The 27,681-nt window shown below is 39.9% G+C and overlaps 1 protein-coding gene across 3 annotated transcripts in view; it reads right to left on the bottom strand.

Annotated features, from left to right (window-relative positions):
* Nucleotides 1-439: 439 nt before the first annotated feature.
* ppp2r5cb (protein phosphatase 2, regulatory subunit B', gamma b) overlaps nt 440-27,681 on the bottom strand; it is a 30,400-nt gene continuing 3,158 nt past the window's right edge. The window contains exons 3-16 of one of the 3 annotated variants that reach the window (XM_085381462.1): nt 24,797-24,962; nt 12,958-13,157; nt 9,907-10,017; nt 9,723-9,815; nt 8,973-9,103; nt 8,701-8,760; nt 7,215-7,323; nt 6,676-6,729; nt 6,106-6,276; nt 5,870-5,997; nt 5,654-5,755; nt 5,305-5,377; nt 4,809-4,925; nt 440-3,384 (exon numbers count right to left, since the gene is read on the bottom strand). In XM_085381462.1, the coding sequence (XP_085237588.1) occupies nt 3,250-3,384; nt 4,809-4,925; nt 5,305-5,377; nt 5,654-5,755; nt 5,870-5,997; nt 6,106-6,276; nt 6,676-6,729; nt 7,215-7,323; nt 8,701-8,760; nt 8,973-9,103; nt 9,723-9,815; nt 9,907-10,017; nt 12,958-13,157; nt 24,797-24,962 (1,650 nt within the window). In that variant the 3' untranslated portion in view covers nt 440-3,249. Of the gene's footprint in view, nt 3,385-4,808; nt 4,926-5,304; nt 5,378-5,653; nt 5,756-5,869; nt 5,998-6,105; nt 6,277-6,675; nt 6,730-7,214; nt 7,324-8,700; nt 8,761-8,972; nt 9,104-9,722; nt 9,816-9,906; nt 10,018-12,957; nt 13,158-17,533; nt 17,735-24,796; nt 24,963-27,681 lie in introns of those variants that run through there. The other 2 variants (XM_085381463.1, XM_085381464.1) reach the window with 2 other exon arrangements.

Genomic DNA, 27,681 nt, shown 5'->3' with positions numbered 1-27,681 from the left:
TTTGGATCTATCTTTTAAGTTCAGTATGTAGCCCTCTGAATTGTGTTAAATAAACTTCAGGCTAAATTATGATCTTCTAAATCACTGAGATGCTCTCCAGCTTACGAGTTTTCTGCTATAGGGTGATGCTTCTGGGTTCCCCCGTAAGGTTTCCTAATGATCTATAAAGCCCACGTCGTTTTTTGGGCACCACTCAGACAGAATCTTTGTTATTTTAGCTTGTGGAGTGTTAGATATTTACAGAGCAATCAAAAGATGAAGCAGATGAACAGAGCAGATGATCATCTGGATCAAAAAGTTACAAAATGTCAACACTATTTAGTCCAAGCATGAACTTGTGACCATCAGGAGCACTGCAAGGAAAAAAGATGACACACTGGTTTTTTTTTTCTTAGGATGAAAATATAAAACACATGTTCTCTTTATTTGCTGTATATAGATAGATGTACACCACTGGAGATTTGGATAAAAGCACACACGAAAAGCTCATGTATGTAGGGTCAACACATCTGGAGGTGAAAAAAAAAAAAAAAAATGGAAACGATGTCAAAATTACAAAGATAAAAAACTACCCAAATTCTATATGGTTTCTAACTGTAAATAGTTACATGTGTTGAACTCTGTCCCACATACCAACTGTCAGCAGTTGCTAATAACCTCTGTAATCTGTACACGGGATATTTTGTACAAAATATGAAATCTACCATTTAATAATAGCTATAACACAAAAGTACATTGTATGTACAATATTAGACAAAGCCATTTAGTATCAGACGCATACTAAAGGACACTTGCAAATATAACTCTTTTCAAACAAAAAGCTTATGTCAAATGAAGAGAGCTCCAAAGAAGCCAATATTAAAGCCATCTGAAGAAGAACAGCAGTCACCAATGGGAGCCAGCACTGCGCTTCAGCCGGGATGGAATCGCTTTCCTTTTTGTCAGGTTTCGGTGAAAGCCTTGAATGACTGTTGTTCTTCAAGACAAACATGGAGAGAACTGAACAGTGTGGTTGCAGTACTATTTACAAATTTGCACATTCAGTTGAAAACACTGACAGAGAGGTTCTGCGAGCAAAGGAAGAATAAAACCATAACAAAACAAAACAAATTTTTAAAAAAAGAACTTGCAAGCATCCAGAAGCAAACACGTGCTCAAATAACGAGCCCTACAGGTTTTGTTTCGTGTTTTTAAACTGAAGAGGGCGTGCACCGTGTGGGCACGCAGGTGGAGGGCAGGACGAGAGAGGATCAGACTATGGGACAAATCAGAAAAAGTGGAACGGGAATAGAGGGGCCACAGGATGGAAGAAGAAAAGTTGGGATGGGAGGTGATTTTCCTCTCCTGTATAGGCTAGCTCTTAACAACAGGCACTATGGGGAGGGGACTCAAACACTCAAACAAGCGCGCACACACACACATAGACACACACACACACACACACACACACACCCCAAGACAGACAGCATCACGGATTTCAAATGTTTACTAGTTTGTTTTAGTTTCAGTTGTGTTGCGAGTGTCTTTCAAGTGTTATCAGGAAGTGCTTCTTTGCTGAAGTGGTTTGGGGCAACCACGCCATCTCTGCTCTTTAGCCTTGAACTCAAAAAAACAAAACGGATCCAACTACGTAGCTTCAACAAGGCAGAAGTCCAACAATGGACCTGAATACGTTTTTTATGGAAACTACTGTTATAACCTTTGAAATCATCTGACATTTTATGTCATGCTGCTACTCTGTTCTCAGTTGAGTAAATACCCTCTCCGACTACAAAAGGCACTGTGAAAAGAAAGGCTTATGTTTGACCTCTTCAAACCAAACATGCCTCCTCTACGGAGCAATCTATTCTCTACCAATTGTTGTACAAATAAAAGGATCTTGCTTGAAAAGATTTGAAAAACAAAAAAGACAAAGTTCATTATCGGCACGGTTTCTGCCCCTGTTTAACTTCTCTCAACACACAGTAACATCGTGTTAATCCCAAACAACCTAGTACATCTCTTTAACCTCTCATAAGCCTTAAATGAATGATAGTGACTTGTACTGAATGCTAATAACCATGTTAAACACACAATGGCTGGACGTAAATAGGAAACTAAAAATAAATCGACACAATCCGCTCTCATGTAACCGGGCAGCCAAACATGCTTGGGCCGCGGACTCATCGCTGTGACCGATAAAAAAATGCTCTGAACATGTGGTAAACTTTAAGCCATAGATGCTTTGGGAGCCGTGCTAACTGACTGCCTTCAAAATTAAAAGATCTTTTTTTCTTAAAAACAGGAACTAAATGAGAAAGTTGGCACCGAACTAGGTTTCTACACGGGAATAATGATGTGCAGAAGAAAAACCTGGAACCTCAGTCGGGTTGGCCGTGTTTGATGAACAGCACTGAGTTAAAAGGGGTTTTTTTTTCCCCAATCCTTAATACACACCCCTGCTGAATTCAGGAGTGGCCCAGTCCTGATGAATGGAGTGAATGAATGAATCCTAAAATAATAGCAAGAAACAGAACAGTTCTTCAGATAGGACGTGATTTTTTAAAAATCTTAGAAGAGCTCCTAATATAGCATGAAGGGAAAAATATAAACAGCTATCTAGTTTAAATTTTATGAGAAAAAACAGCCAATATTAAATATACAGAAAGAACTGACACAGTCTCACCCCACTGTAGATGGCCTCCATTGAAGTTATAGTTGGGGGCTCTTATTATTTGTACAAGCACCTGACGTTGATAAAGAAGAGACGAGAAGAAGACGGCTCATACACACACACACACACACACACACACACACACCAGAACAGAACACCTGAGAAAAATGACCAGAAGGGGGCAGCACAGCACCCCAAAACACAAGTTGAGCGGACAGGGGGAGGAGAAAAAAAAAAAAAAAAAAAAAAAACGGAAGAAAAGGAGATTATGACAATTTCTTATTTGAAGTTCAGTATACGGCGGGTTGCTGTGGTCATGCAGGACATCCCAGCACCGCAAGCAAGAACCAGGTGAAGGGGTGGGGATCAGTAAGGACCGAGCACCGCTTGTCTCGCAAAGCCGGACCTGGCTTAGATGTGTGGCTTTAGACATTTTCTGTGTCAGGTGGAGCTGGGATCGTTCATTTCTGTGTTGCACTGGGCTGGACTGAGATACCACAGTTCTGTTTTGTTTTGGGGGGTTTTGTGCTGGCCCTCCGTGGGTTTGTGATTCCACTGTGGATGCTGCTGGTTTATGGTAGGTCTGGGATGGTCTCTTAATGGCCATCGTGTGGCGTCAACATTTCCTCTGCTCTTCGGTGCAACTCCAAAGCTGTGACTGTGGAGATGTCTTTGGGGAGCTCAGATTTCCTCCGCATCAACGGGCGTTCTCTGCGCTGGTCTTTTTGGATCTAGACACAGACACAAAGAGGGATCAGTAAAATCAGAACTAATGCATTTACAGCCCCACTTCATGAACCTAAGCTTCTGCACAGAGGCCCGTTTTACAGGCCGAACAAGATTTTAATTCCTGCAATTTGCTTTCCTTTCAAACCTTTTTCTCACTTACATGACAAAACTGATAAGCTATACAATTCAAAACTGTATAATAAAGAAAAATGTGATAGTGCAGCATGGACAAGTCTCTGGCAATATTGTCCTTTAACACTCTTTGTTCATCCCGTCTCTGTTGTCTGGGTTTGGAAGGCAGACAGGATGCTCAAGTGATTTATGTAATCTGTCTCCGTTTCAGCAGCTGGAATAACCATCTTTGCTCAGGAATTACTTGTGGGGCCAAACAGCTGAGTCATAAACCAAGTTCATTTGTGATTCTGAAGAAATATTTTTTTAACCAACAACCTGCAAATTCACTGTATGTGTGCATTTTATGACCACTGTTTCAAAACAATACAAATGTGAAGATGCTGTCTGCAACAGTCCTACACCCACATACTTTACACAAACAGGAGTGTGCAGACAGCTTAGAGGTTCTGTGCTGCTCGGTCGACAGCATTCTTCATTTTAGCATTTGACAGATATTAACAAAAAAACAAAGTGATGACAGGACGCATTAGGAGCTGCATCGATCGCGCAGAATTGGAACATCCGCATTCGTCTTTGTGCTTCTGAAAAGCTGCTGGTGGCAGCGGCAGTTGCACAGTAACCACTACAAAGTCCCCTGATAGTGCTGCTGTTTTCACACGCGCCACACAGATATTTATGGGCCTGAACGTGGTTTTTATTTACAGCACAGCTATCGCTAAAACAGTACAGACACACCAAACTGGACGATTTAGGCAAAGTGACTGGCACACGGCATGAGAAAAATGTCGCTAAGCCTGAGCTGCACAGTTCACAATTTTAAATGTCCTAAAATTGCTTTTGTATTTATGTCAACTAATGAGAGAGGCTCCACAGCATCCTGCAAAATGAGCTGTGATTAGTGGAATTCATTTCATATTATTAGCTTTTTTCACTTCACACATTTTCTTCATTATTAACATTTCTTGTAGTTTTCTGCTGCTTTGAAGCAAAATGAAAGAAAAAAAAAAACGGACTGCTGGACTGTGGCTGTGTGGTTCCACTTAACATAACCACATTTATTTGTTTTCAAACAAAAATAAACCTCCATTCCTGGCGCCAAAGTCAGTATCAATAAATAAATTAAAGTGTCCAGATTTCTGCTTTTTATGACCACGTATATGATTTCATTAAGACTGAAATGTAAACAGGTCTCATATTAAAGCGATATTCATCAAAGCTTGTGCACATTTCAGTGAGAACGTGTGGTACCCCTCAGATATAGGCATGCATATTAAATGTTACACACACTGACCTGTGTGGCTTCCTCAACTACTGCTTTCTTTAGCATGTTGACATCGTCTAGCAGTGGCCCATCTGTCTCCATGTCCATCGGACTCCCTGATCCTATTGAGTCCACATATACGACAAACTGCAGCACAGGAAGAGAAAGAAAAGTTAACCACAAAGAATCGCATTATCCAATATACAGGTTTGTGAGAGGTGCTAGCTTTAAGCAGAACTTTTCTCAATGACTTTAATCCTCAGCTTTTGGACATACATTTCCCCACAATCCATCCTGTAACTTTCCATCTGTTGCTTCCACACATACACAAAAGAAAAAAAGAAGAGAAGAAAAACTAGAAACTCTTTTTCCTTTTTTCCCCCTCAGTTGGAGTGTTTGTCAAAACACCAACTGATGTTCATCACCAAAACATCAAACCCTGCTTGATTCGCACTGAGATACCCTGCAAACCACTGAGAGGGTTGCAGCACTGTGAGAATTGCTAGGTTACTATTTATTTGCTCACCTGTGGGTTTGCCTTTGCTAGATTCTCAATCTTCACCCATGCTTCTTCTCTCTCTTTCCATTTGGCTTTCTCTCTGACACACACAAACACACACAGAGTCCTAAGAGACTTCTTCAAAACAGAGAAGATTTGCTGAAAGATAAACTCATGTTAAAAAAAAAAAAGTTATATACCCAAACTCTTTCAAGTTAAGAGATTGTGGTTTTAGTTTGTATCTACTTAGTCATCTTTTCCACTTCTAATGATGTTTAAACAATGTTTTCCATGATGTTTCTAACACTGTAATGAGAACAAGGAAACTGTAGCTTGCGCTGTATAAATGGGTGTGATGTCTCCCTGCATTACTTACTTGCTTTTTTCTGCCCTGAACTGCTGGGTGCAGTCATCAAACAGTTTCTGGTTCATCTCCATAAAGAGCTTCAGAGCATTGTAAATCAACCCATGAATCGTCCTACAGACACAAAAAGGTTACCACAGGTCACTTGCTTTGCTTACGTACTATCCTCATACACTTCATCATAAAGATAAACAGATAAATGGAGGGGGTGGGGGGGGGGAGCCTCACTTGTTCCAGTGGGTTTTGGAATTGCGGTAAAGGGCCGGGAACATGATGGGGAGGATCTTGGCAGCGTTGTCGCTGATCAGGCTCATGATATACTCATTATTCCAGTAGTACAGCGCTCGCTCTGCTACCTGACAACACAGTTTTTCACAGGGTTACGTGCGTACACAGACAAACAGAATGCACACTGTACGATTAACTAAAACACGCATCAAAATAAACAGGGATGTGGTTCAGACCTGAAAGTGCGGGCTTGACACACATTTGGCCAGCTGTCTGAAGAGGGGTTCCATGACTTTGACGAACTCCGAAGGCTCAATGACATCCAGTATCTCCTCCAGTTCGTTGAGGAACATAACTTCTTTTGGACTGTGGGTCTTTGGCCAATACTTTAACAATGCCATTACCGTCTACGCACACAGACAGGATACCAGGCTTATTAAAGAGGAAGCAGGAATGTTTGGACAGCCGATTTTGGTCAGCTATTAATCTGCTGATGGTGGATTACATGAGCTTACATTACAAAAACTATCAGTAGAAGCAGAAACAGTAGTCAACATATTCATAAAGTAGTTTAGTTGATCTCAGGGCCTTAATGCAAGCACACAAAATCCAAAACACCTTCCAGCAGGTTTGTGAGGACTTGTGAGCGCGTTTATGTTTGCTCCGACCTTACCCACCATAAAACAAACAGAGAATATTGTCTTGAGGAGTTTGAATGACGTATGTCTGAAAAGAGCTTGAAGGTCAATCGATAATAAAAAATAAAAAAAAGCCAAAAAATCAATATCAAAATAAATAAATCTTACCGGTTCTGTAAGGGTGCTATCCTTCTCTAAGAACTGTACCACACAGTAGGCCAGCTGGGAAATAAAAGGGAAAAACAGGAAACAGCATTTGTTTTCATTTTGACAAAATCAGAAGTATCATAAATATTATTGGGAGAGAGATTGCACTCAACAAACTACAGAATCTACATAATAAAAGTAACATCAAAGATGGCGGCTGTCCTAAATGTTCTAATCAGGCAAAAAAATGTTGCTGCATTGGCACATGAGCACAGATGTCAGTTTTTGCATGTGTACGCTATTTTTAAACATTAGTTAGGGGTAAAAGGACCAGATTGTTAAGTTGAAATGTGCATTTTTATCTGGTGAACATTGAGAGTTAAAGTTGTGACTAACTCCACATTTTTTATCATTGGATACACGCTTCACTGACAAAATAACTGCTTTGAGGCATTACCTGCATGTCTGCCAAGTGAAAAGACTTTGCTCGAGACATACTTTTGTTACAGCGTTTTGCTTATAGCAGAGGAAGGCAGAGCAAGGCATAAGAAAATTCCTACCTGTGGGTGATACACACTAAGGGACTTGACTTTGTGCAAAGGCAGGAGGACTTTCAGCAGGAATATCTTGTGCTCTTCTTTCAAAGGTAATGCAAATCCATTGATTATGCTGTGAGAAAGACCGTTATTAGAGAAGAAATTACTCCAGTTTACAATAATTCGGCATCTAAATATTAATAAAAGTCTTGAGCCACCACTAATGCTCTTATACATTTCTTCCAAGGAGTCAGCCTGTCATTTTTGAAATGGTCTTGAACAATAGTTCTGCAGGATTTCTGAAGCTCTTTCAAAGACTTTCTTTGGACACTGTTCTTTCACTCATTTTCAGTCCTTGTACTTGAACATTATCAGAGAAATTTTTTTTCAGCACAGACCTACGAACACAAAATAATCTCTCAACTCATGGGATGAACCAGTAATATGTCCATACATAGCAACTTTGCAAATACCATGTGGCCTTTCAGGTGACCCATTATCTGTTTACTGAAGCCTCATTAGAAATGTTCTAATGAAAATGACAAATCACACAAGGACTGGACTGAAATCAGTGGCAACAAGTCTTATGGAGTGATGGCACCGAAATCTGTATCCTCCACAATACAACTCCATCTGGAAAGCATCTGATTGCCAACAGCTTCATTTTTCAATTGCATCCAGAGAAGTGCTTTGAATGTCCTTCAAGAAGCCCAGAGAACTATTTCTGAAGACAACTCAAAGAAATCACAAGAAAGCGCAGGCTGTGTTGAAGGATAAAGGTGGCGTTACTAAATATTGACTCTCAAACTTACTAAAACTATGCAAACTCACTTTTTGCCTCATATACTATTTCTACTTAAATTTGCAAATGGTATAAATCACTGCACCCTTTAGCCATTATCCTAGCAAACTACAAAGAAAAAAAGAGGTAGCTCAACACTTTTGCACATACTGTGTGTGTGTGTACGTACACACACATATATATACACACATATACACACACAGGGGTGTACATAAGTGGTCCGCAGGTGCACTCTCGCTATCAAAATAAAAGACGCGCACCAGATCAGAAGTTGCAACGCACGTTTGCGTGCATAAGATTTTCTGGAGGAGGACAGACATTTGTTTAGAACTCTTAAAGATGTCGAAGAAGCTCCTTTAAGCAATTACTTTGGTGTTCCTTCACCTCCAAAGAAATGTCAGAGGGAGTCCGCAAAAGAAGCGCATATTCTCGGAGAAGTGGTTGGAGGAGGTGAGTTGGCTTCAAACAAATGATGAACGCACAGAGATATGGTGCAGAATATGCCATGAAAATCCCACTCTAGTGGACCAAAACAGTGCCTTTAATATGTATGCAAACGCATGTTGAAATTTCTTATCTGGTGCGCATCTTTTATTTTGATAGCAAATGCGCACCTGCGGACCACTTGTGTACGTGTATGCACGCACGCACACACACACACATATGCTGCGAACAGCAGCTGCTTTAACAAATCTAAAAGTATCTTACCTGCCTAGTATTTCCAGTAGTTCTGCAATTCCATTATGATGCTCAGTCTCATAAATGAACCTGAAAAAGGGCAAACACACACAAGTTAGCAATAATGTTCCTTTAACCCTCAGGCTTTGTTAAAAATCACCACCCTTTCAGCTTGTTCGTGGCCACAAGTGGCCAGTATAGAGCCCTGAGGGTTAAAGAAAACAAAAAAAAAAACCAAAAAAAAAAACCCCCCATAAACAAAACAAGCACCATTAATGTAGCTATAGAAGACACACACTCACCTATAAAATATGTTATTAATCTGTTTTCTAATGTATGCTCGAAGGCCCAGGAACTTCCCATAGATGCGATGGAGAGTGGTCTTTAAAAAATCTCTTTCTCTGGGGTCTTCACTGTCAAAAAGTTCTAAGAGCTGAAGAAACACACACACACACACACACACACACACACACACACACACACACACACACACACACAAAAGAAGGTTACTGGGACAATAAAATTAAACGTAACCAAGTACTACATACAATGCTCTTAAGTGGGCATGTTACGGTTTTTATTGTTTTGTCACATTGATACTATTACAGAAATGCAGAAATGCATGCTCATACTAAACATGGCTAAAGCTTCAAACAATGATTTCAGTGTATGTGCAACTAATCTGAAAAAGCCAAAACTTCAGGCCTTAGGCTGCTTTAGTCACTAAACTTCAGACAAACATTGGCCTCAAATGACGTGTAGGAGAGCAGATATCCTCAATATGTTCTTTCCAGGCATCTGTGCGCACAGTCAAAGCTGTACACGCAGATGCCTCACCCACATGCATAAAGGCAGAGGAGCTAAAACAGCTTGTTTTAGACAGTGCACGAACAGAGGGGCTGGACCAAGCACTGGTATGCGATAAACAAGGATTATTTTGAACTATCAATCATGCAAAGCTTGTCTAGTTAAGAATAAAAATATCAAGGTGGAAATGAGCATCATAGCTCCTCTTTACAGAGAAAGAAGCTGTGCTCTAGCAACATGCTCACCTGCAATACAAACCTCTGGTCAATATACTTTTTGGCTATGTTTGGTTGAAAGTCCGGTGACTCTAAGAACCGCAGGAAGAACTCGTAGACGAGCTGTGGAAGAGGGGCAAAGACTTTAAAACAACAGAAATAGGTGAACAGGCTCTTTCTGACTAAACCATGTATGTGGGTGTGATGCATGTACCTGTAGATGCGGCCACGCAGCTTCTAGAGTGGGTTCATCTTCCTCTGGGTCAAACTCTGCACCCGTGGGGTTGGATGACGGCGGCAATGCCCTAAACATATTCACAGCAAACTGGGAAACAAAAACAGAGGACAGACAATCAGACATGCCAGATAAATATAAACTTGAAAAAGACATTTCCCCCACAGAAATCCAAACCGCTCAAGGAAGCGGTGGCCTCTGCCCTTTTTACTTGCATAAAAACACAATATTTAAAACATCACCATTTCTTTGTTTACGTAGGCTGCCAGTAACCTGTAGTAACAAATAGATCAAATCCATTGGACCATCTACTGTCCAAACTGCCTTTAAAAGACAAGTAAAATATTTCTATCAGCATAAACGTGTTTAAATGTTGCAAAATCCACTTTTTGCCATTTTTTAAAAATTGTCTAGATCCACAAATTATGAGTTGACTACATCCTCTCCTTCCTTTTCCTTCTTGAGCCCTTCGAGGTTAAAACCAACTGAGACGTCAAAACCTGATAAGCACCGCCCCCGGCTGTGAAGGAGACCTGCCTTATTAAATTCAGTATGAGCAGCTGCTGTGGCTAATGTTACCTTTAGGTTTGAGTGTACTCCTACGAGCCACAGTTATGTCAAAATTGGAATGCTGTAATGTAATGAAAATCAGATATTATGAAAAGCAATAAACAAGAACAGAGTGTAGGTTACTGTGTTTCATGTTGCTTTTTAATCAGCCTTTAGATTTGTTTGCTTCTCTCTGTTCTCTGAGCTCGTATCTTCCTCTTTTTAATATTTCATACATTTAACTACGATGAATCTGTGTATCTGTGGACTGACTGTGCTTTGAAATGTATCCATTTTTCATGCTACATCCACAGCACATATTAGGTATACTAGGCAAAACAAGGCAGTGAGCGTTGATTTGGGGATTGGTGTATATTCGTTTCTTCAGATTAAGAGCAGTGCTGTGAAACTGATTCATCACCAAAAATGTGCAATATGGATAAGTTAATATCTGCAAAATACAGCAGACTCTGTAAGGGGCAAAGACGTTAAAATGTTGTGGAAAGAAAGACCAGTGAAGTATTTTGAGATTACATTTTAAATACACATTGTGCAAACATATCAGACTTAAACTGTTTTTTAACAAGTTCAGTGTAATACATCAACTTTGAGGTATTGTTTGTATTAAAGAATTAATAAAAAGGTGGTAGGTGAGTGGATATCAACAGTCTCTTGCGCTAGTTGTCCATACTGGCCTATTTCTGTGACTGTACAGACCCCAGACTGTGAAGAATCTATTTTGCCTCTGAGACGGCGCATTCAGAACTCCTTTGGGATTCCAGTCGATCAGAGGTCAAAACACTCATTCACCATCAGGTTATTATTCCAAGCAGAAATCACTCCTTACTTTCAACAAATAGATCAGGACAACGAAACCACTGTTACAGTGCCATGTAGTGCAAATAATGCCTGTTTAAATAATGATGCTTGAACACTGAGATGTCAAAAATGCTCTGAAATACAGAAACCTTACGGAAGTAAATAATGTGCAAAGTTTTAGCATCAGAATACACTTTATTACCATAAAGGAAAATGTCGTGTCACTCTTTACTTACTTTGATCATAAAAGCCATCAGTGGACTTCAAAGAGCCCTTGTCTTTAAGGGGGTACGGGGACAGGCGCTGCCAGGAGTAAGAGTATATTTTTATGCTGATTTGACAGCTCAGTTGCATTTTCTGCCGCATTGATCAAATAAAGCCCAGGCAAAGGAGGACGGAGGGGAAATTTGCACCTTGATCATCTGCAGTTTACCATGTGGCATTGAGGCCGGCCTTTGATTAACATCAAAGGCTTTTTAATTTGGCTTGGGAAAGCAAATCTGGCACCAGGAACACATTGAGACCACGACCTAAGAGGAACACCTCTCCAATCTACAGCAGGAGCTCCAACACAGCTGCACTGGCAACACCCTGATTAAACGAGCAGTTTTCAGACCTACACCATTGAGGGGTACAAACAATTTAGGGTGTGCAATACACGAACAATCTTTAGACGAATTCAAACAAGAGACATGCTGAAGAAAACAAACAGATCACCTGGTTGCATACGAATTATTTAAATGATCTTAAAAGATTTGTGGCAAAAAAAAAAACTACCAAAATAAAAACTAAAATGGGTCAAGTGAAAACCACAAAATGTTCGTTCCATGCTGCGAAAATGAAACTGAAGAAAACAAATCAGCTTCATCACAAACATGAAAAAAAGAAAGAAAAGGGAATCTACCGGGTGAGATGGCTCTCCGAGGCCATGTGGCTTCCACTGAGCCTTTTTTAACAATTACAACTTACACAATTTTACAGTAAGAGAAGTGACACGTGACATCTCGCTAACACGAAATAAAGCAATTATAAAGGAACAATGCAGAGTTTGTGTAAGTGAATATTTTTAGACCTAAACTACTAAAACATTCCCCAAACCATATTACACATTGCATATTCTATGGGATAAAAAGCTTTATGAGAAATATCATCAGCTATAGAACCACAGCACTAGTACATCACAGGACATTACAGATTTTAATGTTCTATTCTAAATCATTTAAAGCTTTCATTCATGGAAACACTGGTGGCAGAGTTTCCTCACACTTAAACCTGACTTGGGTGGGAGTCCCATGTATCTTGGCAACATACTTTGCATTTTCTTCTAATTTTTTCCTCCATCTCCGACAATGATGTGACCTATTTACAACTGGAAAATTCCCTTACTCTTATTTTGAAAGTTAAGTTGACATAAGATGTAGCCTTTCGAGACAAAGTCCACACATACTTTTGCAATATGAGTAACCAAATCGCTTTTTATGCAAGGCTTTACTTTTTTCCAGGAGTTGAGTGATACAAAGTACAAAGATGGCTAACTAAGTTTAGTTAATTATGTTCACTTATACTCTCTACTTATTAAACATTTGCCAGGTCAAAATAAAATAATAAAATAAAAACAACTGGTCCAAGCTTCTCATTTCCACTGTTTACTGTAACACTGACCATGTGAACCACTTCTGGGTAGATCGGTTCGGTGATGACGTTCCTGTTGTGGGTGATGTACTCCACCATCTCGCTCAGCGCGGCTCGTTTCACCTCCTTCCATTTCAGGTCACTCAGTGGGTCTGAGACAAAATCGAAGAGAACGCAGCACTGACGCAACTTCTGGATAAACAGCTTCTCCTGCTCTGCAGGGGGAACATCTGTGAAACAGAGAGAAGAAAGGCTGGAATTAAATTCAAATTCTCTTCACAAAGCAAAATGTCAATGATTTTTAACATTAGAGCAGCAATGATACCGACAGGCTGACTTACTTTTAAATGTTTTGCTAAGCAATCTCTTCATTTTACAACCATATTTTATTTTGCTGTGATCCATCACAAAGGACTTATAATGTTATAGACTGCAAGGCATGTCTCTGAATAACTTTAGGTTTACTGAGCTGTGCTGTGCTTGTTTGAGACAGAACGGTTGCAGCTTTTGTGTGTGCGTTTTCATTTATTTGATAGTTCAGGAAATGCTGGATTTCCTACTGAAAACTCTTTAATAAAAACACCAGATACACATATTTTGTGCTTCTCCAGAGGAAAGAACATTTCGACTTGCTGGCTTTATTCTGGGCACGACTGCATTGTTTCTACAGACTTCACTGGAACTGTGAATTTGTGCACAGCAGCTCAGCTGTTTGCTTGGAGATAAGCATTTTGGTTGATAAAGCAGAATATATCCGGGTGGCACGTCACATGATAGATAATGAAGTTACCAGTGCCCCATGCATCAACTGTGCACAGCAGCTCTCTCTGTGCTGCCAGTGTACCCGGTGATGAAAGCCTGCTGACAGCCAAATAACAAATCACAGCTGCTTAAAGCAATAACCAATCACAGAGTAGAGCAGCCCTGCAGCTGACGTATCCGTGCGCCAACTGTTGTGAAATCCTTTGGTAAAAAATGAAAACTGTTCATCCAAATGATTTCAAACTCAACTCTGCACACACATACACACGTTCCTCTAGTTATTAAAGCAAAAAGCAACCAATTCAACTTAGTGAGGTAATGACTGCTATGTTATCGCCACATCAATGATGCAAAAGATCTAAATCACCCTCTGGGAATGTGGGGCCACACCTACCTGTGTATCATTATTAGCTTGCAATTAAAAAAAATTACATGTTTTTGCAGCCAATGAATTTTGCACAATGAGCTAATCTCCAATCAGTGTCAGTTTAAATGATTTATAACCACTTGACAGCTTCCTTAAAGATATGAACGATTAGAGAAAAGTATGAAAACATTTTTTGTCTGCAATTAAGTAATTAAGTGACAATAACAAAGCTTCTAAACAGAATTATTATATATTAAAATAGATCATAATTTCAATCAACTTTCTGGACTGCTCAGAGGGAACCTGAACAGAGCTTGAAGGGTTTGCACACTCCATACATCATAAGGTGTGCAACAGTGCAAGGTATGAAAGTACGGACGTTTTTATAAACAAGACCTACTCTAAATCTACAGGTAACCATTTTAGCAATTTTAGAAATAGCTATAATGTGTGCTCTCTCCCTTTATCAGCACTCAGGAAGAAGAGCTCTGAATAAAGTGCAACTTACTTTCACCTTTTTTTGACAAAAGTAGAAAGGACGCCATTACTACAAGCAGCCTATATAGCACCAAATAACCCCAGCATTATGCACTCTACTGTGATGGGGCCTTCACTAGGACACAGCTATTTCCCTTTTCTTTACAATGATCAAAACTGTCAGTAGCAGCCTGTAATAAATGACACGAGTCACAGAAAGGAAGCTTCTCCTCTGAATTAGCCTGAGCTCATCCGATTCCCAAGCTCCAGAAAATACCATGAAACCAAGAGAAGTGGATTGGTGCTCATTCATTTTCATCCAACACAGGGATTAGTGTCTTAAAACAGAATGTCACCTTATAAAACCTACCTATGGGGCAGCATTAATCTCTTCATCACAGTCTGTGATTCTTGAGTCTTTCTTTTCTCCCCATTAACAATCTGCATGTGTACCCTACATCACCATGGTGACTGCAGGCAGAGACAGGACTTTGGACCAGGGGGTGACCACTGCTAATCAGAGACGCATGTCTGCTGCTTCTACACTGGAATCAAGAGACCGCTGAATTGCTGATCACATCAGCTATGGCTGAAAAAAGTGTCAGCCAAAGGCATCATGCAAAACATGAATCATGGAGTAAAATAAGTCAGTCAGCACTCCCTGCTACACTCAGTAATCTTACAGATACATTTATAAGCGTCCAGTGGCTTTCTTGAACACTTTGGAATAAAGAGTTAAAACAGCACGGTAATCTGTAATTATATATCTACAGTATTTTCTGTGCAGACCCTGCTTTGCATAAGTTGATACCAGACAAAATGTTAACAGCTGGCACCAATAAAATAGGTCAATTCTAAAAGATTCAGTAATGGAGGCAATGCTCACAGACTAGAACCTCAAATTGCGACTGACAGCACACCTCCACATTAGTCACAGAGGAAACGTTAGCATTTAAAACAGCATGAAACAAAGCTGTCCTATGAGTTCTTTTAGGTAGACTACCCTTTTGAATCAATAATGTATTTGCTTTATAATTCCCCAACACTGTTACAGTGTCAAAGCTTTGTGGTGAAGCTTCCTTACTTTACTGTTGCTTCCTTTCTTATCTAATAGCTCTTTGTTGGCTCTTGTTTTACATTTGTCTGTTTTTATACAAATAGTTATACATGCCATAAGATATTTGGAAAAAACTGGAAGATTTTTGAATTTATATTTAGAAGACTAACTGCCATATTCAAACTACTATCCGCAAACAGGATCCAATTGAGCACAGTAAAAGGTCAAACATCAGCCAAGCTCTTGAGCTTTTGCCACAACATCCATTTTGTATTTCTGGAGCAAGTTTACATAAGAGTGTCTTCCTTTCCAGTGAGGTGCACTAACTGTGAAAGTAAAACTCACGACCACTTTTTGTGTTCATGACTAATATTCAGCTTGCTTCTGCTTAAGTGCGTACAGTGTGTTTAAAAATATATATATATTAAGCCTTGTTTGGACAGTGAGCACAAATACTTGTCAAAATGATGAACAATCCCCTCTAAATGCATGCAAGTTAATAAAAATATTTATAAGTGTTAAGTTAATATAGTACCATCTGTTTTACTAGGAAGTCTCAAAATTTTACCCTTAACTCTTTAACGCTTGAAATCCTACAAGGACCCTTTAAGGTCTTTTCTGAATTGAGCTGCTTATAGAACAAAATGACTGGGTGTGCAGATTCGTGAGGGTGGTCTCTGCTTATTCAGCTACCCTTTGAAAAACCCAGAAACTATCATAATGGTCATCAAACAACATCTTTACTGATAAACACTGAGGTGTCAAAACTTGTCATTAAGGGTAGAGGGGAGGTGGTCAAATGTGGTGTTTATAGCGAAAAGAGTAAGATGAATACAGAAAAACGGTTGCTGAGTTATTTGAGGCTTGGTACACCTGCATCAAGTTTTGTTCCTATTACTGTTACAGGCCGACTCATGAGCACCTCGACTCATCAGCCTCTGAGTGCTGAGAGGTCTACCAGCTCCTGTTACACAACAGCAGTAGGGTTTCTGAACAGACCTAAAATATTAAGAGACCTGCTGTGCAACTGCAGACTTCACACACGAGCGTCTCTGCATGGATCAGTGAATAACCTTTACTCATCTAAAAGCTCCAGCATGCATACAGGAAGCCAGCCACGAACACAAATTGCTTTTAAGCACAACTCTTGACTCAGACATTCTGTACTACGGAATATGAAAATAACTGATTAATAAAGTGTCCCTAATGGCAAATGTGGTGCGCTTACCATCTGTCCCTTCAGACACAGGATATCCGAAGGAGGGACCGGTGGCTTTCTGCCATAACTTGCTGTAATTATCACTATGCATATAAATGTCACGAGACCATGTTAACAGCCACATAAGCAACACCATGATACTGACATCACTGTGACAGCAGCAAGCATATGAAATAATTGGCTGCATGTTAAACACACACTGCCACTTCATCTAGAGACAGCTTCCAGCTTCCTTAAGTTTGTCCGAATCAACGTCAACTCAAAAAGAACACTGGAGCTACAACAACATCAAACAACCTTTCTACTTATGTTAGTCACATTGCAACAATACAATACAGACATATACAAACTAACAACAAGCTTTGACCTCACTTCCTATGACATCAATAGTGTTGATGGGGGAGGGGAGACTCAAAACTACCAATCTTACACCCCCCCCCCTAAACTAAAGCTAAGCTTTGCAATGTCTTGGCAGAACCCTTCCTTGCTGACATACAAACACAATCACCTCCTTTCTCTTTCAAAAACCCTCGTGCAAACAACACTAAAAAAAACTCTTAAACTCGCCTCCACAAAAGTAATGATACATATAATATCAAGCTTTTTTTTTTTTTTCTTTTCTTTTTTTTTTTTTTTTTTAAATCACCAGCTGTGGCTGCTTAACACTCAAGCCCACCTCCTCTTTAAACAGACCAGTACACAGCAGCAGATTTCCTATTCTCACCTCTAAAATGCATGAGGGCCACAGGCTGGAAAGGCCCATTGGCGCTCGGTCCATCCAGAACCATCCCGCCGGCAGCTCTAGTACATGCCAACATCAGTGAGCTGAGGCAGGAAACAGGAGAGAAGAGGGTAGCCCAGGCTAAGGCGAGGAGCCAGCCTCCATTTTAGCACGAACACTGAGCAGAAAATGAAGCTCCCCTGCTGCTGGAGGGAACCAGCTAGTTAGTGATGTCATCCCACACAGAAGCAACCTGGTTGGTTAGCTGCAATCACATGGGCGGGCTGTCAGAATAAATAAACATGAGGAAAGAGACTGGCTATTGGAGTGGGGAGAAAAGGGGTGGGCCAGTTACTGTGATTGGGCCAAAAGAACCTACATCTGTCAAGGAGTTTTTAAAGCACAAACAACTCGCCTGAATTCCATTTAACCGGTTCTGAAATAACCACAAATGGAATAATAATACCATGGAATACAAATAACTGTACAACATGTAGGTTGCTTGTAAGAAGCAGAGGACAAAGGAAACCATTTATTTCTCTTTTAGTCTTTAACTCCCAACAACACCCACATGGAAAAGAAATAAGAAAAACTTATAAAAGACTTGCATCAGCTTTAGCTTGCTTCATATAGTGAATCATATAACGCTTATATGATATACTCATGAAAGTGGCCACTTTCTCATTACTTTCATATATTGTTTTAGGAAGTATCCAAAACATGGAAGTTTCATTTATATAATTTTTCAAGGGATCTTATATCTGTTTTCACTCTTATATGCTTTTCATACAAGTTTCACACAAGACAGATACAAACTTTAGAAGATTTATATATATCTTTTCCATATTGGCAAACCTAAATAAAACAAAATACAACAAGGTGTTCAATGCTTAATGTCACCTTACACTGGTCATCAACTAGTGGACCTTTTTTTAATGTCTGCTGCCATTTCCAGCATGCGTGCCAACTTTGTGCGCGTGTGTCTGTGTTTGCATGACAGATGGCTCTTCAGCAGCACAGCCTGAGCCCAGGTGTATGTGACAAGAGAAACAGGAAGGCAGGAAGTCTCAATGTGAGCAACACAGGATGTGCATATGCAGAAAGCCACATTTTGAATCAGCAGCACTGGGGAACAAAAGCCTGCACTGTAAACCTTTGCGGGCACATTGGTGACACAGACAATTAAAAGCAAGAAATCCATACTCCCAGTCACTGGCGTAGCACTCCCAAATATAGTAACCACTGCACCCTTAGAATACAATAGGGCTCTGTAAAACTCTGCACACAGACAAACACAGTCAGAACATACACCGACATTTTTTTTTTTGTGCATGCCATATGTGTCATCATACTGAAAGTACAGTAAGCACATACAGACAAGGTGTCGAAACAGTGATTCAGCTAAAGTCATAAGCATTCCTATGCACGAAGAATAACCACGCAAATACAGTGTAGATGGGTGTGAATTAAACAGATTTGGACTACAGTCACATATAATCTAATAATTTTTGCTGCATAAGAAAGCCACCGAGGAGAAAAGACTGCACAAAAAGACTTTGCTTACCCCATTAGAATGAACATTTCATAACCGTAGCTGTGTGACAACCCACAAACATTTCTATTAAAATGTGTGTATGGCATACTAGCCTTCGCAATTACTTCTCTTCTGTGAAGGACAAAAAACGACATTATTTTTTTGCACTATGATTGCTGTCATTTCAGTGATTGGCAGCGTTAGCTAAGATTACATAAAACTGGCCGAGCAACTACAGCAAGGCAACAGGGTTGTTTTTTCTATGCAGTTTCTGCATAATGTGCAAAGAAGGAAGACATTGATATACTCTTGACTGCTTAAAAGTAATTAGGGGAATCATTATTTGTGGATAATATTGTCCAGCAGATGTAACTCTATACAGAGGTTTGGTTAAGCTCGGGGCGATCGTGGCTCAAGAGTTGGGAGTTCGCCTTGTAATCGGAAGGTTGGACAGTCTTGGTCGTTGTGTCCTTGGGCGAGACACTTCACCCGTTGCCTACTGGTGGTGGTCAGAGGGCCCGGTGGCGCCAGTGTCGGGAGCCTCACCTCTGTCAGTGCGCCCCAGGGTGGCTGTGGCTAAATGTAGCTTGCCATCACCAGTGTGTGAATGTGTGTGTGAATGGGTGGATGACTGGATATGTAAAGCGCTTTGGGGTCCTTAGGGACTAGTAAAGCGCTATACAAATAGAGGCCATTTACCATTTAAGCTCAAAAAAGAAAAATACATAAAGTGTTTTGGAAGTTTCACACTTTCAAAAAAAAAAACAAACAAACAAAAAAACAAACAAACACTGTTTTAGGCTAATGTAATGTTTGTGCAAAATGCATTTTGTGTGGTATTTCATAAAGCACATAATGGTGTCACGGTTCCTCCCTGTGGGTTTGCACTTCTCCGCTGGAGGTGCAGGAGGTGTGGTGTGGTTCGAGTCCGGCTGCTGTTTGTTCTTGCACACTTCTTGTATTGCCACTGTTGCTCCTGCTACACAACCTTGAGCTTGTATACGTGTTTGTCTGCAGGTTAGAGGATGTAAAAAGTCTTACACTAAAGTCAACTGTACAAAATGGGAACAACTACACCCCTAATGGATGTAATACTTAACATCTAGTTTAGTTGGTCCTAATATATACGATAATGGAGCACTTCATCAGCAGGAACTAATCTGGGCATATAAAGGGCTCTTTCTTGCCATTTTGTACCTTAGGCATAGTGCATCCATGACCATGAGAAGAAAATACTGGATTACTCATTACAAATGCTACTTTGGCACATGCATTCACCAAACTCGAGCTTTCTGCTGTGTCTGTGCTATTTTTTAAATGCGAAGAAACTTGTGAGATTGCTATAACACAAGCATGGTTTCAGAGCTTTTTCTAAACGTATCATTGATATCAGCAGCACTGCCTAAAATACACAACGAAGTGGTTCATTCACAGGTCTGCTGATCTTCAATGTCACGGTCCTCTGTAAACGCTTAAGGCTCAGATCTATTTGGAGAAACAGACTGATCGACGCAGCTGAGGACACAGGCTCTTTCAACAGTGGCTGAACTTAGGCAGCTTCCAATGATAGGGACATCTTTATCAAGATCCAACCTATTTTTTCTTCTTCTCGTAACGCAAAGATGAATCACAAAGCGATGATACATGCTGATCTGTATTAGTCACATTAGAAGCAGATATATTAAGAAACAAAGCCCAGATTTGTTCATTGTGCCACTAAAAATGTTGCACAAGTGGAAAACACCTGTGGCTGATGACTGCAAGATAAACACGCTTGGAGATCGCATTTAATGTTGCAGCTTAAACCTGGTAACTTGAGGAATGTGTTATTATAATATGTACAACAGTTTAAAAGCTTAAAACGTTTTTCAAAGTTCAAAAACAAGTTTTAGACCTGCAGATATAGTAAACGTGTGTGAATTAATTAAATACCATTTTCAATATTTACTATTCTTCCAAACAAAAGACCACCAATTCAGATACAGTGTCATGTTTTTTAGTAGGATCCTGTCATTTCTGAATGTTGCTGATGCATAAATGAAATATTCACTGCTTAAATATAGCAATGTGTCTGATTCTCTGACTTCTAGCTACAAAACCCTTCTAGAAGCAATGCTGAAAAGTCCAATCGTGCAAAACCAGTGCACAGCTTGAGCAGTTTTAACACCATGATCACTGCCAGTGACTTTTTTTGTATTTTTATTCATATGAAATGTCTGACCCGGGAAGTTTCTGTCATGAGTTGTAGGGGCCTTTTTCTGCTCCCACATGTATTCAAAGTTAAAGACGTTTCTCTGACATGACATGACAAATAGTGATTTAACGTTAAGATTACTTCCTGGAAGCTTTAGAATGTAACTAAAAGACAACCACAGTAAAAGCAACATTTCGATTCATAAAAATAAAAACTGACTGACGTACACTTTAGTAGTTTGACTTAGACCTGTGTTTTCTGCTAACAGTCATTGACACCTACTAAACAACTGTATTACAGGTAGCAATAACAGAACTAAACACACAACTTATTTAGTTTTAACATCTTCACGTTTGCTGTCATTATCCTGTCTCCCTAGTGCTAGGCTGAAAAAATGCTTAAAAAAAAAAAAACATAACTGCTGACCATATAACTTCTGTCATCTTTACTGTTTATCCCTCAAAATGAAGATGACTGTACACTGAAGAAGTCAAACATAACTAGCTGTTGGCACACAGTGTGACACCAAAAAAAAAAAGTCAGAACTGTCAGAAGCACTGCAGCTTATTAGACTTGGGACAGCCCACTGTCTCCAGCTGTCCCTGCTCCGTGCTTCGTCATTTGTGTCCATTGTGTCTTTGACTAGTGCTGAAGCCCGTGTACCGTTCTCACTGATAAGATTCATTTCAGACAATTAATAATTTACAATGAACTACGCTCATTCAACAGGAGAAACACAACAACGGGAGAAACATAACAATTTGTGACGCATAAACTAAATCCAAACTACTTTGAATACTAGTAGCTACATGTTTATAAAAGAGCAGAAATGTCCCAACTTAACCTGCGACAATAAAAATAATATTTTAGTACCCACCAGAATCTGCCGTGACATAGGCATTTAGCCTCGTCACTATCTGTAACATTTTACTCTACACAATTTCTCTCTCATCCAACTGTTTACTCAATAAAACATATCTCAGAGTTAGCACGAACTACTGTTCACAGACTAATAAACATTCTCGGTCATTATGATTTCATTATGTTGTTTTTGTAAGGCTTTTCCTGGTGTCCTTCTGTTTAAGTGTTTTATTTTCCTTATGTTTTCTTTTTTACATTGTGTACAATGTTTGCATATCTGCGGTCTGCCGACTGTTAGTTATATCCATTAAAGTGCCCCTTAAAACAGTTTCACATTATAAAGGAACATGGGAAAGTTTTGCATTGCCATTAAGCATAGTCTCATTAAAAAGGTAAGGACTGCAAATTTCATACACTATGTTAACTGTACCCTCAATTAAAAAAAAAAAAAATCAGATTAAAAAGTATTATCTGTTTTAAAACTTTGGTTACAAGTAGATATACTCATGTCCTTCAACATCACCTCTCATATTTGACACTCTAGCCACAAGGTGGCACCAAACCCTGTGAGACCAAGGCTCCATGAAGGAGAGCTCCTGCTTTAAAAGAGAACCCATACAGAGGGAGCAACTGTTGTTGTTCTGTGCTTTTTGGCACATGTATATAACACTTGCAATGAGACAAAGAAAGAGGAATTAATCTCCTGTTTACTTGCCTCAGTCAGACAGATCTCCAGCTGAACATTATGCCAAACACAAAAAAAACAAGTTTGGATTTGTGTATTTTGTCTTATAAAATCTACACACAAAAAAAAACGGCAGCTCACCACATCGGGTTTCAACAGAAACCAAACTATCGTCCAAACAAATGCAAAAATTTGAACCATACAGTCAAAGAAAGCACACACGAATCTGGAAGTTCATGGGAAAGGCCTGCTTCTGGTCAGGGTTTTTAAGTCTCGCCTCAACTTTGCGGCTCTGCAGGACAGGCTCACGGACATGTGTTTCCATCAGGAGGTGGTGAACATGCCTGGAATGAAAACAGGCCAAGCGAGGAGCCTGTTTGGACAGGACTAAGTGATAACATCTACTTGGCCACTGTGGGATAATGTTTTGCAGAATGTTATCAAAGCTCTCATTGGGGTGTGGGAAGTGAGCAGGCTGTATCAGAAATGAAGTTAAGCCTATTGGTTTCCTCACACGTTACAAAGGTAACGGCTAGCTAAGATAAAGACACAATCATTTTTTTATGGCAGAGCATAAAGACACAATGAACAATAAATGGCCTGTTATCATGTTGCCACCTTAGGAAATCCAACTTTGCTCTACATGCCAAGGTTTCCATAGACAGAAATAACATTCGTAAATTCTCCTTGAAGAACGCTGCCTTTGCTCTACTGTGAGCTTACAAGCCTCCCACCGATGACGAAAAACAAAAACAAAAGCGCTCTTTTCTGCACACACGGCATCAGTGCCAGAACGTCCACAATATCTTTTACCAAATACAGAAACTTTTGAGCAAGTAACCCAACGAGACTGCATTCACCACCATTCGGGGTTACATCAGTTCCATAAACTTTACACTGCTGTTGCATCAACTGTAAATAATCTAACAATCCAGGAAATATCTGTCCTTGAAAGGAGATGGATAATTCTCCCTACCCACTCTGAAAGTGTCGGGCACATTTCCAATGTCCCAACTTTGTTTCACTTACTAAACAGAATAGTCATCTGGGGACCACTAAAATACCCTTTTCCTACGAGATTCTTATTTTTCCTGAGTCTGAACATTTAGAAAGAAACAGAAACAGTATAACCAATTCCTGTTGTGCCATTGCCACTATCAGTTATAAAATTGTTTTTGAAGTTTAATTACATGATTATTTAACAGCCAACAATGTCAATATAACTGTCTGTAAAGCATACCACTATGTTAGGTAACTATAATTAAAGTACTGAGAAATTATGCGTGCAGTCATCCATGTATACACAGGACAATGCTGACAATATGCATTTATTGTGTCGCAGCAGTGTTTGCTCGTTGCTCTTGGATCTGGCACTGAACTTGGACACTAAATATCCATATACATCTGTAAAGTTCACGAGGAAAGACAGGAGGAGGAATAGTAATAGCTGGCAGACATGTCTTATCTGCTCACTGGCAACATTCGGAAACACAAGGGCCGTGGAATTAAAGCTTTATCTCTGGATTATCACTAAATATAGATGCTTGGGTTAAATCCAGAGCAAAATCCATGCCATGCATGTCCTCTGTTTGTTTCCACATATTGCATAATGTCATGTTCAGCCTGGTATTAAAATGGGGGTGATGCAGCAAGGGATGCTCATGGGAACTTCTGTGGGGAAGGAGTGACTAAATAATTGAGTACGTGCTTGTTAGTACATATTTCTGTGAGGTGTGCACTTATCTAGATCTGCATTTGAGACATTTCTTACATATTAAACATACACAGGCAGACCAGGTAGTTTTCTCCACCTGCCAAATTTGGTTGATTTGATTTTTGAATTCTGTGCAAAACCCTGAAGCGTGAAAACATTACCTCAACTCCGTTCTCTATGAATATATAACAAATGCAAATTCTACCAAATCGAGCGCACTCTGTAGTTCATTATGTGATTACATAAAATGGATTTCAGACTGTCACACAGGTGAATACCTTTAAAAGCAGGAAGTTTCTGCAGTTCCCTGTTGTTGCTCAAGCTGAAGCGAGAGGAGCTCTGCCTCTTGTCCTTTTTGACAGGTGTCTGGGAACCTGGCTGCTTCCCCTTTAGTAGCTGAGTTGTTGGAGGAACACTATTGCTAGCCTTCCTGTTAGAGCTCTGCTGAAACAAGAGAAAACACACATTAGTTACACGGACATAAGAGCAAAGACACACTAAAAAAAAAAGATGCAGGTATAAAATATGGGCGAATGAACCTCTGCAGAAATCTAATAAAAATGTGTGCATGCAGCCACCAGCCAAGGAGCACAACTGGTACTTTTAATTATATACACTGAGTTGCCATCCACTTGACAAAATGCTCATTAAAAAAAACAAACCCGTTTACCAAATGTACAATTACTCTTTACAATAGTGCATCATCCTGATGTGGGATCACCTGAAAGCAGCAAGTTCAACTGATCCAGCCTTCCTACTAGGATCCATTTATCAGTGTGGACCTGATGACACAGAGCTTAATTCACCTGATGCAGCTGTGGAGTCTGAGTCACAAGAGATTTATCAAATTCGCTTAAGACCCAGACAAAGTTGGCCACAGTCTGAGCCACACTACAAGACAGACAATCAGTCTGTGCCACTAGAAAGCTGTTGTGTGAAGTGGAAAATGCCGCTGTGCTGACTTCTGCTATGAACTCGATTACATATTAATGTACTGGAAAGATCTGAATTAACTCATGTAAGTATATTAGGCCAAAGTAGAAACATCTGTCATCTATGGTTCTTCTCATTTAATGCTTCAAATTTTCATTTGTCAGTTATGGTTGCTGACAACAAGCCAAATAGGGCTGCCACAAACGATTATTTTGATAGTCGACTAGTCACCGATTATTTTTGCGATTAGTCGACTAATCAGATCATCATCCATTAGACGTAAAACTACAGCTTATTGCACCAGCAGCATCTGCTCTTATATAACTATCATTAGCTTACAGCTTTAAGTGTTTAAGGTCTGTGCTAACTAAAAATAAAGACAAGATGATAGTTTATTAAATTTTAATGAAATTTGCAGATTGTTTCGGTGAAGTTTAATAAACTCCTTGCTATCTAAAATATAACAGGACACTGGAGTATATTCTGGAGCATCTCACACTTCTGATAATCAGCTGTCTGCTTGACGTTTATTCAGCTGTGTAAAAACTATAACTTTAATCTCAGACAAACTGATTTACTCAGGAACAAATAAAATACTAAAAAAAAAAAAAGCCAAACAATAACATTTTAAGTTATCTAAGTGACTAATATATATTTAACCTGAGTAGCGAAAGACGGCGGTGGGTTTGAAAACGATTTGCGGGGAGTCCGGTGTTCTCACGGCGCTAGTGAGCCTAGCCCCCGGCTCGCTAACGAGCTAGTGGGTAACAGATGTCTCTGAAAACGTCGGAGCGCTTTTGAAAATATGTGGTGTCCTGATAAACTGAGCAGATATTTGAGGTTTACACAGCTACATTCTCGGCTGAAAATATGTTAAACGTTTATTTTGTGACCCAGAAAGAATAAAAAGAGTAACATTAAAACTAACTAGCTGCCGCCATTGTTGGAAACTGCGCTGGGCCGCGCTATGAATTCTGGGACACAGCTGCTTCTTCTTCTTTCGGGTGGCTGTAGCTCAGGTGGCAGAGCAGGTCAGCCACTAATCAGAAGGTTGGTGGTTCGATCCCAGGCTGCCTCCTCGCTGCATGCCAAATATCCTTGGGCAAGATACTAACCCCGTGTTTGCCTACTGGTGGTGGTCAGAGGGCCCGGTGGCGCCAGTGTCCGGCAGCCTCGCCTCTGTCAGTGCGCCCCAGGGCAGCTGTGGCTACAATGTAGCTTGCCATCGCCAGTGTGTGAATGTGTGTGTGAATGGGTGAATGACTGAATGTAGTGTAAAGCGCTTTGGGGTCCTTAGGGACTAAAAAAGGGCTATACAAATGCAGGCCATTTACCATTTACCATTCTTCTTCTTCGGGGTTTAACGGTAGCTGACATCCTTGTACATGCAATGCTGCCATCTTCTGTTTCAGTCCGTTATTACACTCTTAAATCCTGCCACTTATTCCTGCGTCTTTTGTGATCGTACAAAGTTTCAAACGACGCGTCGACTATTAAATCAGTCGTCGACGATTTTGATAGTCGACGTAATCGTGACTAGTCGACAAATCGTGGCAGCCCTAAAGCCAAATGAAAGTTACATATATATTACATAACAGCCTTTACAGTTATGCATTTCTGGTTGACAGAGCATATGGGAAAAAAGGAAGGGTGGGGGCAGTGACAACAGCTTGCAGCCCAGCGATTTTAATTTGACACAGGTTGGTGCACTAGCTGATCTAATACATGGCTGCTGACACGCAAGTCTAATGCTGGCAGAGCCTGAAACTTTCAGCTTGAAAAAAAAAAAATTATATATATATATATATTTATTTCAGTAGGTCGGCAAGGATGACTAATATATGTAATTGTTAGCCAGCTGTTAGCCAGCTGTTATTAAAGGACAGGTTTTAAAATAGAACAGATAAGGCCTTTATTGTAATTGTAAATGTACAACGCAAATGTGGAAAATAATAGGGATTATATTAAACTGGTAACTACATAAAGCTCTGAAATAGATATAAAGCTTAATGAAATTATCTGCTAACTGACAAGTGTGGATTTTATAACTCAATAAACTGGACTGTGTATATAACACAAGGCAATAAAATAGTGTGTTTCCCACAGATTTAGCTTGTACAGTCATGGCCTAAAGTTTTCATTTCATGTTTTTATAATATGGTAAAAACATAATCATAGGCATTTGATAAGCTTTTGTTGTCAGTGTGACATGCTGGATGTCAGCTTCGGG

This window comes from Rhamphochromis longiceps, linkage group LG15 (assembly GCF_057381845.1).
Source record: "Rhamphochromis longiceps isolate RC_006_pf linkage group LG15, R_longiceps_female_GT1.1, whole genome shotgun sequence".
NCBI classification, from domain to species: Eukaryota; Metazoa; Chordata; class Actinopteri; order Cichliformes; family Cichlidae; genus Rhamphochromis; species Rhamphochromis longiceps.
This window is presented reverse-complemented; position numbering and strand designations above follow the sequence as displayed.